Source organism: Alexandromys fortis, unplaced genomic scaffold, assembly GCF_014885135.2.
Source record: "Alexandromys fortis isolate MF-2015 unplaced genomic scaffold, M_Fortis_MF-2015_v1.1 scaffold_17, whole genome shotgun sequence".
Classification (NCBI taxonomy): domain Eukaryota; kingdom Metazoa; phylum Chordata; class Mammalia; order Rodentia; family Cricetidae; genus Alexandromys; species Alexandromys fortis.
The window spans coordinates 5857012-5872288 of record NW_026067896.1 but is presented as its reverse complement, the minus strand read 5'-3'; the positions used below and the strand labels follow the sequence as shown (position 1 = coordinate 5872288).

Here is a 15277-nt window from a genome sequence, read left to right as displayed (position 1 = left end):
TTTAACTTTCAAAGGCCCAGGGTAGTTTTTGAGGCAATCCTCTTATAAATGTACAAATTGTAATGATTATAGGAACAAGTTGTAATTGTTTCTAGCAAGTTTTTAAGAGTCTTTGATGTTATGATTAGTGTTTTATATGTTAATATATTGATAGGGGTGCTTATTTGCTTGCTCCCTTGTATGCTTTCATGGTTTCTAGGTTCAATGAGCAAACACATCTTTGATCTCAGTAGGTCTATTTGGTTTAAAAAAAAAAGAAAGCTGAAAGAAATGAAACATGAGAAGCGAAAGGTTTTGCAATATTCACGGCAAAGTGAGACGGGGGACTTCACTGTGAGAACACCAAGCCAGAGCCTGAAACTTAAAGGAAAACACGAGGCCCACACTTCACCTCCCAAACCCCAGCACACATTCCTGTCTCAATGAAAGTTGTCTCATGATGTGTCATGGCATCCCTTTGTAGCCAGAAGAGGTTGGCTAGGCTGTGGTCACGCTGAGTGAATCAAAGGCAACACTCTGCAAGCCGGCAGGCTCCCTCTTGCCCGTTAGCCTCATACCCTTCGCAAAGCACCACGGGATAGCACTTGGTCTTTGTAAAGATTTCATTTTCAACCCCCCTCTCATTCTGTGTGATTTCTGGAATCTGACGCAAGGTAATGCCCCTGAAGCTTGCCTCTGGACAAAAATTGTGAAATTTCAAAAGGAATACAATCTTTGGTCAGTAATACCTAAGAGGGGAATCTGAGATTTCCTAAAACCAGGTAGCTATCCAATAGGAGTAAGAGTAAAGGAAACAGACACCAACCAAACCGCTCACACATGACCCTTAGCAAAGGGTCACAGCACTAAGTAGTGAACTTAGTGGTTACTCTTCTTATTTATGTTGCACAGAAGTAAAAATCAGTAAAGCTTCCCTGAAAACACAGACTAGAGAGCGTCATGAGTGAAGGGGAAGCAAGAGGCTCAAGTTCTACCTGGTCCTTGATCCCATTCCTCGGGAGCAAGGTCGCAGTATTCGGGTTTCGGTGCCGCTAAAGAGACAGGGAAAAGGATCACGCGGTTACCTTTGCTGTACACAATGCAGTTGTTCTTGCTGTCCTCCACTCCTTGGCAAGTCACGTCCAGAAGCCACTTGGGACCAGCAGTCAGCACCATGGGGACCTGAGCCTTCGTCTTCTGCAGAACGACAACAAACAGATGCCATTTGCTCTTGTTGATCAAAAACTCGAATGATAACTCTACTGAGCATTTCATTTAAACATACAACTAAATCGCCCTAACCGTAACCCAAGGCCTTGTTCCCCTGCTCCGTTGTCTCTCTTGAAGATGGCAGGAGCCCTCCAAGGTTTTACTACTTTCACTAATCGTGAAGGGTGGAATTATCCCCCTCCCCCAACGATATTGGATCAGATCTCCACGATTAGGCCGATCTCTTGCGGCTCTGAGTTATCAAGAGAACGCAGGTGACTTTCATCACAGAGCAGAGTGTGGAAGTGAACTTTAGATACATTGGGGTTCATTATAAACAGGATCTTACTATTTCTTGAAACAGACAGGAAAGAGTTTAGAGAATCAGTATCCATTTCAAAGCTCTACCCTGGGTGAGATTTGTATTAGAGTCTGCGCTTTTTTGAATGAATAATGGAATCCACCCAACCACCCTGACTAAAGTGTGGATGTGCAGTCTATCGCCGCAATAATAACGATGCTAATGACCCACCAGGAATTGTCTCCAGAAAACTGTAAAAGAGCAGCCCTGAATAAATCAAGTACAGAGAGACGAAGCCATGAGCTACCCTTTGCCCCAAATAAACAGGCAGAGAGGTCAGGGTTACCATTCTAAAAGAACATACCAAAGAGGGGTAAATCTAATTCTCATAAGATTCAACACTTTTGGGAACTTGGCACCCAAATTATTTACCTTTAAAACCCATTTGATAAATTTACATGCCAGGAGCTAAACTGAGGAGCAAGTGAGAACGTCTCAGCCAGACGGCGCTTCCCGGGTGAGTTACAGTAAACTGGCATTCAGACTTATCATTCGACAGCCCGTGTTCTGTGTATCAAATATCAGGAAACCACAACACAGAGGACAATACAAGGGTCTCGAGGTAATTTCTGAACTGCATTTTCACCTAGATATGATTCTGCCAGAGAAATCTCAGTTATCCTGGGACTTTCTCACGTGTTATGCGATATCGTGAATTCCCCAAATCGACGTTCACAAGTAGTCCCCGGAGGATTTCTGTGTACACTGGCAACTTCAGACCTCACAGGAATCTGGAAAACCCATTTCACTCCCTCCACAACAGCAAAGATGGCGTACGACATACCAATCGATTGTTAACGGCAAAGCCATGTTCAAAACTGTAGGTGAAACAGAGGCCTCCTCAATTTGTTAAGTAACAGTCGAATCAGGCAAGGCAATGACTAAAGAACAAAGTGTAGATAAGAATTCAACCGTGAAGGATAAATTTAAAACCAGTCTGAAATGTTAGCTAGATCAGGAATGTGTAAGGGTTTTGGTAGCTTAGAATGTCCAGGCATCCCTACTCAGCAATGTGGGTCCCACCTCCCTTTAAAATCTCATACTATGCACGGCTAGTCTCTTTATGGCACTAATAACCCTTTTAATAGTTTCCTTCTCCCAAAACACAACCTGCCTCAGTATCCTTCTTGAACACCAAACCTGAGGCTTTTCCATTATGGAAAGTCTCCGGGAAATCTTAGTAGAAGGTAAATAAGTCAGTTGCCTATACCCTGCCTTGTAATCACTAATGGAAACAGAATGTTGCAAATTTGGTAATACTCTTAGGATGCAAAATCTGAGTCTTTTTGGATTAAAGATCCAGGTGAAGATGCCAGATGCTTAAAAAAAAAGTGGAAAAGATCATAGTATACTGTCACCCATAAACTGAAAATTGTCTGCTGTGGGACAATTGTCTGTACCCTTGTATTATTTTCATAAAACACCTATTTGCCAGTAGCCAGGCAGGAAGTGGAGGTGGGGCAATGAGAACAAGAGAATTCTGGGAAGAGGAAAGTCTAAGTCTTCAGTTGGCACCCAGACGCAGAGGAAGCAAGATGAGAATGCCTAGTTGATGAAGGTACCAAGCCACGTGGTTAACACAGACAAGAATTATGGGCTAATGTAAGATGTAAGAATTAATTAATAAGAAGCTGAGCTACTAGGCTGACCAGTTTATAATTAATGTAGAACTCTGTGTATTTCATTGGGAATGAAAGATTGCAGGAAGAGGCAGGACAGAAATCCTAGTCAATAGGAGTCATTTAAAAACAAGGAGGGGGGAATGTCTGTCCTGTAGATTCTCACAGGACACCAGAGGCAACTTCCAGGAAGAGTGTGGAGTTACTGGGATCCGGTGGATAAATGTTGAACAATATGTGAGAAAACAGTGTGCAGGACACTCAGTCCTGGAACTCTGTGGTTTACGGTTTTTTTTAATATTTATTTATTTATTTATATATACAATATTCTTTCTGTGTGTATGGCCAGAAGAGGGCACCAGACCCCATTACAGATGGTTGTGAGCCACCATGTGGTTGCTGGGAATTCAACTCAGGACCTTTGGAAGAAATCATAAAGAAAGCTTAAAGGAATGTATTTGGGAGAAAAGGCTTGGGACAGCTGCAAGGATGTTACACCTCAGTGGAAACCTTTTGTGATTAATTCTCTAAGAAGGCACAGCCAATGGAAACAGTTGCACAGATGGAACACGGAGGGTAGTGTGATCTGTGCTGTGTATACAGACAGTGTGTTATACACTTGCTCTGTCTTACTTACAGACAAGGACACCAAACCTGAATGATCAAGTAATTTCATAAAGGTCAAATACTTGATAGAGAGCGGTGGTGGTGTCTTTGGCATTTTGGTCCCCAAAATGGTCAATCTAAGTGACATCAAGCATCCTGATTTTTCTGGGATTGAGGGTTTCTGAGGGACAAGGATGGTAGGGTCTTCCTAACTGCTACTGCTATTGGAACACTATCCAGTTTCTACATCTACTTAGTACCTGCTGCATACAGACTGGTAAACACTTCACCTGAATGATGCTTTGCTTTGGCTTTTTACTACTCTGACATCAGATAATTATACCCTGCTCCCCACTATTTTTCCCCTAAACAAGCTAAGATTTAAGAGATGACTTTGTGACTCAAGCAAAAATAGTGGATGAATATCATTTCTGAATGATGAGTTAAGAACTGTATGTCTTAAGACTTTGATAAACATATATCATGCTTCAGCATGGGCAGGAATTGATTTAAGAAACTGGACCAAAATAAAAACTATTTCTTCTACTCTACATCAGCAAGGAAGAAGCAAGAGTATGAAAAGGTCTAGCTGAAAGCTATACCGAAGCTGTGGCGTAAATAATAAATAGATAAAAACTATCGTGGGAGCAGTTATTACGGTTTTGAGGAGGTGAGCCGATTTCTGCCTGAAGAAACCAACTTTTGGGGGAGATTGACTGCCTTCAAAGAAGATTACAAAGTGTGAGAAGGAAAGAGTTATCCAGGATTATATGAAATGGACACTCCAGAAAAATCCATGTATAGAAAATAGCAATAAAATCCACCTTGATCATTAGGCTCGTTTCCTCACGTCTCACTCTAGGATGAGGATTCATAGAAATTCTGGAGTTTTCGACACTTTAAACTTCATGGAGTTTAACTCTCTGGTTTCTTAAATGAGGGACGTAAGGGAAATATTTATTAGCACACAAAGTGTACAGGTGACAAAACAGACTGGAAAAATGTGAGTGCTTGTGAAAGGTGTAGCAGGTAGGAAAATGGTCCTGAAGAAACCATGCTCTGAGGCCTCAGACCTTGGGAATATGTATGTTACCTTCTTTGGCAAAGATGCAGTTAAATATTTAGGACCAGGAGAGGGCAAATCATCCAAAATTGTGCAAATAATCTCATAGGAGTCCCTGAAAAGTGGAAAGGGAAGTCAAAAGCGTGAAACAAAGAGATTCTCAGATGCTGGGCTTGATGGTTCGAACTTGCCGTCCCCACACTCCAAAGGCTACAGGGGTATTGCTGTGAACCACCAGACACCCTGGGCCACACAGTGTGTTCCAGACTGGCCTGAGCTTTAGAGTTTGACCCTGTAACAAGCAAACAAGCAAAAATATTTCACCTGCAATTACTGCACCTGCTTTTTCTGTTTGTTTTTGCACTTGGACCTGTCTTTATTTTGAAAGCAATAGAAATCATTAGATTGTGTGTGTGTGTGTGTGTGTGTGTGTGTGTGTGTGTGTGTGTGTGTGTGTGTTTTCCTTCTTGAGATGGGAAAATAAGAAGATTCTCCTAAGAAAGGAGTCAACTGGGGCTGGGAGTGAGAGCCCCAGTGGGAAAAAGGGACTGAGAAGAGGGGCTTCCTAGAGCATGGATAGCAAAGGTGCTGGGATTCTCCAGGGCTCAGCGTGCTCTGAGGATCTGTGCCTGGGGCTACAGCTGCAGATGCTAAAGGCTCAATCTGACTCATGAAGCCAACTTGGATCAGGTGTCTGAAAAGAGCTAAGGGAGGAAGACTGAAGAATTTGGACATTTGTGTAAGGGAAAAGGTTTTTTGTTCGGGGGAGACACTGTTTTCTTTACTTTTCTGTTGTTGCAGCAAGTTGCACCTGCTTTTAAAGATGAGGAAGTAATACGGGTCATAAAAATAATAAATAAATAAATAAATAAATAAATAAATAAATAAATAGTAAATAAGGTAGCTCTGTCCTCCGTTCACAGGAAGAGCCAGTCACTGATATCTCACACCCTAAAACACTACAGCTGGGGAAGACCCAGCCTTCAGGACACGGACTCTTTCCTAGAACCTCCAAGAATAAACCTATCTGCTGGACACCATGAGACCTGTATTGGATTTCTGACCTACATAATTATAAAATGATAATTTGAGATTTGCAGCCTCTGCTGGTGGTAGTTTATTTAAACAGTAAAATCAAGCAAGGAAAAAAATTCAGATTTACTGAACTGTGTTTTTTTAAAAATGTCAAAAATCCTCCTCAAATTCATTCAAAGTAATAAAATACATGTTTCTTAAGTGGAACAATGCCATAGAATGTACCTGTTTCAAAATGACACTAAATACCTGATGGTGCTTTCATCATCCTTGCTTCTAGACTCAGGTTTATACGAACATGTCTGGTATCTTGGACTTGGCTGTTGCTGTTTGTTTAAAGTGAAGGTGAGGGAGAAAATGATGTACTTGGGAATCTTTACCCATGCTCCTGGTGGGTCGTCTGGCTGCAAAGCCACCTTAGTACTTTAAACTTTAGAATGCATATCTCCAAAATGGACATTCTTTTATTGTTGTTATTTTTGCTTTTTTTTTTTTTTTAAAAAAATTGAGACAGGTTTTCTCTGTTCAGCCTTGGATTTTCTGTAACTTGCTCTGTAGATTATGCTGACCTCGAACTCACAGAGTTCTGTCTGTCTCTGCCATCTGAGTTCTAGAATTAAAGGCATGCACCACCACTACTGCCTGGCTCAAAATACGCATTCTATTCTAATTTTGTAGTATGTAAAAGAGCTAGCATAATGCTCAATACTATATTTAGAGACATGCCAATCATTTACTAAATGTCTAGATTAATAAATGAACTAAAATGTCAAAAGAATTTCCTGAATCCCCATATTTTGAGGGTTGGTAGTATCTGCAGTGGTTAGCATAGAGGTCAGGACAGAACTTCCGGGTTGTCCCATTTAAGCATTGAAATAGCCAATGCTAGTATTCAATAATAATACTATTCAAAAATATTATTCCACAATTTCCATCTTTGTATGTTGTAGAGTCTTCTAAAAGCTACACCCCGGTGAGACTTTGCTGGACCACTGGAAGTGGATTAAAGTGGATTGGTGGCACACATCTGGAAGCTTGGCACTTGGAGACTGAGTCAAAATATCTTGGAGATGGAGGATAGTCTGACTTACACCACGAGCTCTTGTCTCCAAAAATAAAAATTAAGAAAAAAAAAAACAAAAATTAAACCAACCAAAGAAAAAGAAAACAATGAAGAGTAGAGTAAGAAGAAGGGGTGCAGGAGGAAGGAAAGAACAGCAGTAGGAGGAGGAGGAAGTGTAGGAAGAGAAAAAAGAGGAGGAGGAGGACCAACGTTATTTCCATATAGAACAGAGTCTGCAAAGCAATGGCGTTTACCACTGTCCCTTGCTTTTGCCCAAGTCTTCAAGTAGACACTTATGAGAGGAACCTGAAGATGCTGGAGATCCCAGAGCATGAAAAAAAGGAGTGACTTTCAAAAGATCATGATGCTTTTAATCTTAGGGAAGCTTAGTTTACCTAATTTAATTTCATTTATTTTAGTTTCTACGTTGAAATACCCGTGGAGATAGAGATTTGTCAGTTAAAGTTTGTGCTTTATTTGCAGCTCTTTTAGCAATAATCGAAGGCACATAAAAGGAGTCATCATTTTCAGTTAACCTGGATTGCAAAGGAACTGTACACTTTTTGAGACTCCACATTGTAGTTTAAAAAAAAAAACCCTGCACTTCTAGACACAGTTTGAACCCAGAGTTTCACGTTTAGACAGCTCACAACTAGACAAACTTGACAAGGACAAAATGGGTCATACGTGTCACTTCTTAGGAATAATTAGACTCATCTAATGTGGATAAAAGAGGTCAGACTGGCATCCTCTGCTCACTAACCTTTGCAGTCACTGGACCGACAAAGGAGGTAGCCTTCAATAAATGTTTATAGTCGAGCCAAAAGGTTAATGGAGATAAAAGTAGGCAGCCCAAAGGTAAAGAATAGAGGAGAATTCTAACCCAAGAGACTGATGACGTAATGCTGCCTTAGGGATTCCAAATTTTGCTGGAAAACTTTGTTGAGTGTTTCCAGAATAAGAGCTAGAAGATCTAGAAGCCACAGGAAGGGGTTGTGTACAAGAAGAGCTGAACCCCCCGAAAAAGGATTGCAACTGGTGCTTGATGGAAATTGTCTGGGAAACATGAAAACACAATTATAATATCTTATGCCTTCGCTACTAGATAAAGGTTGATGGCTATGAAAATTATTTTGGTGCTGTTTCTATAGCTATGTAGTCAGTAAAAAGATATGAAGCCTATGATAATATTCTACTATCTTAATGATTGATGCCTTTTACTATTCTCTCAATGATACACTTGATATTAGGCATAGAAAAATTTCAAAATTAAAACAGATATTAAATATATAGTAAAATCAGAAACACTCAGGGCTACACAGGGAGACACACAAATTCACACACATAAAGAGAAAGAGAGAGAGAAACTTCATACTTTGTATTCGGCATTAGGAAATTGAATGACACACCCATCACCAACATCTCAACTCAATTGTTCTCCAATCTAATAAAAATTATGATACTGTATAAGGTTTCCTCTTTTACTACCACACAAGATTTTTTCATAGTAAAAATTTCAGTTCATACATATACATTCAAGTAATTCTCCACATTGGAAGTTGATTACACTCAATCTTACAGTAATGGGAACACTTAACCACTCTCCATATTTTTTACTGTATGACCTTTCTAAAGACAATGAATTTGAATTTTAAGAAGCAGCAATCTGTTCAGTGGGAGCAAATAACTTAAAATTCTTCATAAAAAGTTCCAATTCAAGGCTTTATAGAATTATATTTTCTGTAATTTTAGACATGTTGCATAGCCCCCAAAATTTTCAAATAACAAAACCATAAAATATAGAATTTTAAAGACCAAATTCGTGAATGTCTGTACTTGATGGTATGAAAGTAGGACTTGAATGACTGTGTGTGTGTGTTGGGGGAGGGTGCATATACTTGGGAGAAGAGGGATAATCATTTAAACACATCACTAATAACATTTCCATTTCCAAACTCATACCAAAGTGAATGATATTACCTACATTTGCTGTTTGGCAAATAACAAACCAACTTCATAAAATATATTAAACTTGTACTGCCTGGAAAATTGTTGTGCTCTAAGTATTTTTCAAAACCTCTTTCTTGAGTGGGACTCTATAAAATATCTGTTATGGATACCAGGAGAGTAGAATTCCAGAGGATTTCTCCTAAGAAAGCATCTTCACATTGACTGTGGGATGTCAACCATGACAAGAGACCATAAAGAAATCAGTGTAGAATAAATGATAGAATCCTTGCCTACTATATCCATATGCTGTATGTCAGTCTATCGCTAAGCACCAACAATTTAAGTAATTGTAATCACTTATGGTACATTTTCCTTGCTTTCTCTTAACCCAACCCACTGCCTAAATCTAGAAATTTCAGGCCAAAGAATAAAGGTCCCATTCAAAGCAAAACACAAATAATTCTATGCATGAGGGTTATTTAAAGTAAACTGCTTCCAAATAAGAATAACCATTCGGCGATGAATAGACAAACAGTGTGGGCTGAAACCATCAGCTCTAAAAATAGAAAAATTTCACTTTTTCAAGTGGGAAAAAATCACCAAATTAATAACCCCTAGAATATCCAGATAAATATTCTGCTTTCATTTTCAGAAAGAATGAAGTAATGCTTCTTTCTTTCTGCCAACTCCAGTCCCACAGTCTCATCTGTTCTTCACGTCAACTTGGCTCAGAATAGGAGTGCCTCCCTGCAAGCTGGCAACCATTAGCTTCACCCTTTTTATTTTATGTGTCTCTGGGAGTCACAGAGTGCTTAAGGAGTGTTGTTTTGCTTCTGGCAGAGTTTCTGGGCTTGTACCTAATGCAATCTGCAAAAGAGTGTCAGAGCTGAAACCCCGAGAAGGAAGAAGGAAAAAAAAGAAAACCCAAAACAACAAATTGCTCTCCAGTAGCCTTCCTTTTAGGAGACTGACACAAAAACTATGGCAGGGGTCAGGAGCATGTGAGCCTCGGTGCCAGCTATGCGACCTGAAGCCAGCCACTTAACCTCTTGAGGTCTCTACTTTTTTTCTGCGTAAGATGATCTCATATGTCCTTACAGCTTGTTAATACTGTCCTTAAGAGACATTTGCTATAGAATTTCCTCCCAAGCCAAACTCACTTTCTGAGTGTGCCCTGGAAGATGCATACGGAAACCTAACCCCACCGAGCTTCGACATGCTGAAGAAAATGTTATTCTTGCTGGTGAAGAAATAAATAAATAATGGAATCTATCTTAATTAAATGTTATATGTTTTAAGCCTATTCATAGAAAGTAATGTGGTCAAAATAAAGGTATTTTGAAGACTAGAAAGTATATGAACTAGATGTATATTCACATTAAACTATCATTGGCCTATTTAGGTTAAAAAACTTAGTGTTGATTCTGTTCAGTCATCTATCTTTGAGTCTCATTGAAAGGCCTAGTGTACTGGAGAGAATAAATATCCTGCTCAAAGCTACTGTATTGAGAGGTATGCATATTGATATTGAGAGTTATACATCCCTCAAGAAGTAGTCTACCACACATGTAATTAATTTTATGGCTTCATTATTGTTGTTAGTATTATTGTTGTTAGTATTTTTGTTGTTAGTATTATTGTTGTTAGTATTTTTGTTGTTAGTATTATTGTTGTTAGTATTTTTGTTGCTGTTGTTGGTTTGTCACCCTAGCTAACCTTACTTCCTATTTAAAAAGAGATAATACATTTTATGTTGTCATTTTATCTAGACAGGGATTCTCTGAGCGTAGTCCTGGCTATACTGGAACTTGCTGTGGAGACTAGGCTGGCCTCGAACTCAGTTCACAGAGATCTTCCTGCCTCTGCCTCCTGAGTGCTGAGATTAAAGGTGTGCACTGCCACTGCCCAGTTAATAATACTTTTCTTAATTATTTTTTCCACAATTGTGTGTGTATATATATATATATATATATATATATATATATATACTTATGACTCTCAACTCACTTCTTCCTCTTTCCCTACTTCCTCTACCCACCTCCACTTATATAATCTCCTTACTTTTTGTTTTGGTTTTGTTTGTGTGTATAGCCACCTGGGTGGTCTTGTGAATGGAGCTATCCATGGAAGCCCGGTGAGTACACTAGTACCTAGACAACTGATAATTATGGTGCCCCCTTCCGATCGTCATCAGATGCTCACGCTCAGCAGTACAAGGTATGGTCACATAAACCCTGAGCCCCATCCATGAGTGACTATTCAGAGGATCTGTCTTCTACAGGTCCAGGCAAAACAATTGCAGCTGCTTTGAGATCTAGATTCCACTGGCTGAACCCCAGTCTAGAGGATGGGGTTTTGTTGCCTTCCTCCCTGTCTTCTGGATTTTATATTATTTTTGTTTCTTCTTTTCCAGTGCCCCGTGAGTATTGGGGGGGGGTAATACAATGATTTGTTTAGACCTAAGCCCTCATCTGCAACCTATTCTTAGCATTTGGGGCAGTCATAAGGGAGAAAGGGGTCTCAATATAATAATACTAAAGCTGGAATAAGCAAATATATTCTTCTCTTAATTACTAATATTCCTGATGTGTATCTTTATATCTATTATCTTAGACTAATATTAGCTTACTGTATTTAGAACTTAAAAATTTCTGATGTCATAATTAAGTTAATGAAAAAGTCTGCATTAAAATAAACATGGAAATGAGAAAAGTGAGTCCCTCCTTGGTAAAAATGCGTCAACATTGAAGTTAGTGCTAAGTATTATATTGGTTACAGTTTATTTCAGAAAGGTATACTCCACCCCCACCCCACCCCCACAAAACATTATTGTCATGTTATTTAAATTCTGGTTCAGAAAGAGCTCAGCAACAATGTCAGAGTATTATGGCAGTTGAGCAAAGCTTATGCTAATCATATGAAAATTTGTTTACAAGAGTGTTACAAAGGGCTCAAGTATCTAAAAGGCTTTGGTGGTGAAGAAGGTTTTGAATAAGTTTGCCTAACCAACACATGTGGAAGGACTTTTGTAAAGCTGTTCTTTACGGAACAAGTGTCCATCTCACTGAGGTGGGTTACCTTTCTTTCCCTCTTGAAGATGTAGGAGCAGGACACTAACAAACTCTAGCGCTCCGTGCCTCTAACACCCAGACGCTGTTTGGCATGCTTGTCCATGCCTGGGGAGTTGGAATGGCATGCTGTGAAGTCAAATGAGGTTCATCTTTGTCAATGCTGCATCTGGATCAATTTTTGTAATGTGATATTTCTTTGTTTTTGCTAATTTTCAGTGACATGATTTTTCTAATGAAGAGCAAAGAATAAACATGAATTTTTAAAAAAGTAATTTATTAGTAAGATGTTTGGCATATGAGTCTCAGTCATATGAGACAAACTTTAGTAAGTCTACTTCAATTCTCTTTCCTTTATTTTATCTCCTCCCTCCCCTGTCCCCCCCCCCCCCCCCCCCCCCCCTCCCTCCCTCTCTAATCTCCCCCCCCCTGCTTTCCCATCTCCTTTCTGCTCTTCTTTCCCCTTTCCTTCCTTGGCTGCTGTTTCTTTCCCTTTTTCCTTTTTGAGACAAGGTCGTACTATGTAGCCTAGCCAGCACTTGAACTTGGAGATGTTTTGGCCTCAGCCTCCCGAGTGCTTGGATTAGACGTATGCAATATCACACCCTGTCTTTAGCCTATCATGTTCTCTTAAACACTAACAGCTGTGAATAGAAGCATCAACGTATATGCTAGGTAGTGAGTTTAAATTGGGTTAAAGTGACAAACTATGGCATCGATTACAGTCTAAGGTTTGAGTACCAATATCAGTGTTTTTTATCGTTGTTGGTTACATGCAAGTTAACTTAACATCTGGAAGACATTTGTTTGCATTGTCTAAATGTGGTTTTTGCAATGTCAATAATAGAACATTATGTGTAAATTCATTTAAACTAGTAATAGTCCAACACGACTAGCTTTGTCCTCATTTCAATTGTTTCTGTTTTGAGAAGGCTACTGTTCAGTTATTTGAATAATCATTTTGGGCTTTTATGAAAATTACTTGTGGTCATCACATGTGCAGAAGTCTACTAACAAGCTTTGCACAGAAAACTTCAAGAATGGACAGGCAGATGACTTATGCTTCCCCTAGATGCTCACAATATATTAACAATAATACTTAAGTAGCACTCACATAGATTACTTAAATCAATATTAATAATCAAGATAATTATATTCAAGCCTATGATTGATACACTTGGAAACTGAAAGGCATATTCCATGACCCATGATGAAATGGCAGTGTACTCACAAAGGAGAAATGATTGCTAGTCTATGGTAGGGATAGAGTGGTGTTTAATGACAGTTATGGGGCTAACTTTAGAGTTTGGCTAAACACATTCAAATTTCTCATGTGTAGCAATGAAATAGCATAAAACATGGCCCATGTTTTTATAGCTATATCTCAAACCTAATCATAATGATCTTTCAAGATGCATATTAGGAGTTTAGCTATGCATCTCGTCTATTAAATACCAGCTTATTGCTTCTCAGCCTTTTGCTATGATCAACTCTATCAATTTATGCCTCTCTACTCTGCTGGAGACTTTTCCCCTAGATGTTTGCAGATCCTGCCAAGATGGTAATCAATATTAACCACTACAATAGCCAGATGAATATGCATATTTTAAATATATGTTCATTAAGTAATTTAATACACTTTGCTAATTAAGGATTCAAAGGTGACTTAATTGTCTGTGGGAGGCAAATGACTGACTGAATACCATTTGCACATCAATGCAGGCAGTGTGTGACTTTGTAGAAATTACTAAGAATTCATTCACTTGTTTAATTGATTGGTTTATGGGTTTGGAGAGAAAGCTCAAGAGTTAAGAACACTAGGTTCAGTTCCTAGCATCCCCACCATTGGCTCACGACTGCCTGTAACTCCAGTTTCGTAAGTTCTGTAGCCCTCCTCTAGTCTTCACAGGCACTGTGCATGCAAGCGGTGCCCATGTATATACAGAGGCAATCACACATACACATAACATGAAAATCTAAATTACAAAACCATTTGTGGCACAGGGTTATTTTTAAAAGCAAATGAATTCACACATGTAATGTATACTAAGAGTACTGGGTATGTAAGTCCCCGTATGAGTTCACACATGTAATGTGTACTAACAGTACTGGGTTTGTATGTCCCTGTAAACATTCAGCTTATGCTTCTACTTATTATTAAAGAAATATGTTTTCTCAAACGTTTAGAATTCCCGGAAAAAGAGTAATTCTGGCTAACTCAAAAGTTACAAATTTCCCTAATGTATGATTTATTCTCTTCCATTTATTAAGCAGCAACAAGGTGTTAAAATTTTATGTGCTTTATTGTGTCTAAACTGATTATTTTTGCAATTCTATAAAATACCTTTATATCTATTTTATAGATAAATATGCAGAGTCTAAAAAGCTAAAATAACTTAGCCAAGTACTCATTGCTAGACAGTCTTTAACCACAAATTGTCCTCTGTTTTCTTCTTAGTAATCTATAGGAAGTTGAATTCTCCCCACGGTGTGAGGGCACCGAGGGTCTTCTTAGGAAGTGTGTTTAATATCGGTTCTTCCTGCTCATGCAAGCTAGCTTAAACGATCTTCCACGAGCCACTGGTTAGCAGTTTCTGTTTTACATTATGCATGATGTCTAGCTGTACTTTGTAGAAACTAATTGCATGGCGCCTCATTAATAATCTTCAGGGTTTCTTGAGCTGTGAAATTTATAGCTTTTGTGGTGAATTATTTCTCACATTTGCACAGTTTGGGGTCTTGGAAGTCTAGTTGAGATGCTAAATATCAGCACTAGGCTTCAAGTAAGAGGAACAGACCAAACATGGTCTACTTAGTGATATAAAATATTGAAAAATGGGTAATACCTTGGAATATTGTGTTTTCATGACTTTAGGCATTTTTAGACTTGTAGAGATGATTGTAGCTTGAGGAATGGGGCAACATTTGAGAAAATTATCAAATGTCTGCCAGAAGTTCTATGGATGTCTTGGTTACTTAACAAGAAGAAATCCTGCTTGGACTATGTGTCACCCTTTCACAGGAAAAGATCTAATAGCTATTGAACTTACATCACCCAATATCAACAGAATAACGTATAATAGACAAAAAGTGTCAGAGTTTTGCCACTTGATACTTCATCTATTTACGGTATTAGTTGGAGCCAAAAAAATACCCCTCACCATTGTTATGTCAATGACATAAACCTGAGGCCCTTCTGTGTTAGTGGAATAATAACTTGAATTATAAAAAGCTTTATTTAATAAAAAGTTTTTTTCTTTAGTCTAAATTTCATAGTTGTGTTTTCCTTTTATCGTATGCATTAAAGCACAAAAAATATATCTA

At 38.7% G+C, this 15277-nt stretch overlaps 1 protein-coding gene across 3 annotated transcripts in view; it reads right to left on the bottom strand.

Annotated features, from left to right (window-relative positions):
- Positions 1 to 15277, bottom strand: part of Zfpm2 (zinc finger protein, FOG family member 2) — a 418495-nt gene that overhangs the window by 144922 nt on the left and 258296 nt on the right. For all 3 annotated transcript variants that reach the window (XM_050162068.1, XM_050162088.1, XM_050162077.1), the window contains one exon: positions 1065 to 1176. In XM_050162068.1, the coding sequence (XP_050018025.1) occupies positions 1065 to 1176 (112 nt within the window). The remainder of the gene's footprint in view (positions 1 to 1064; positions 1177 to 15277) is intronic.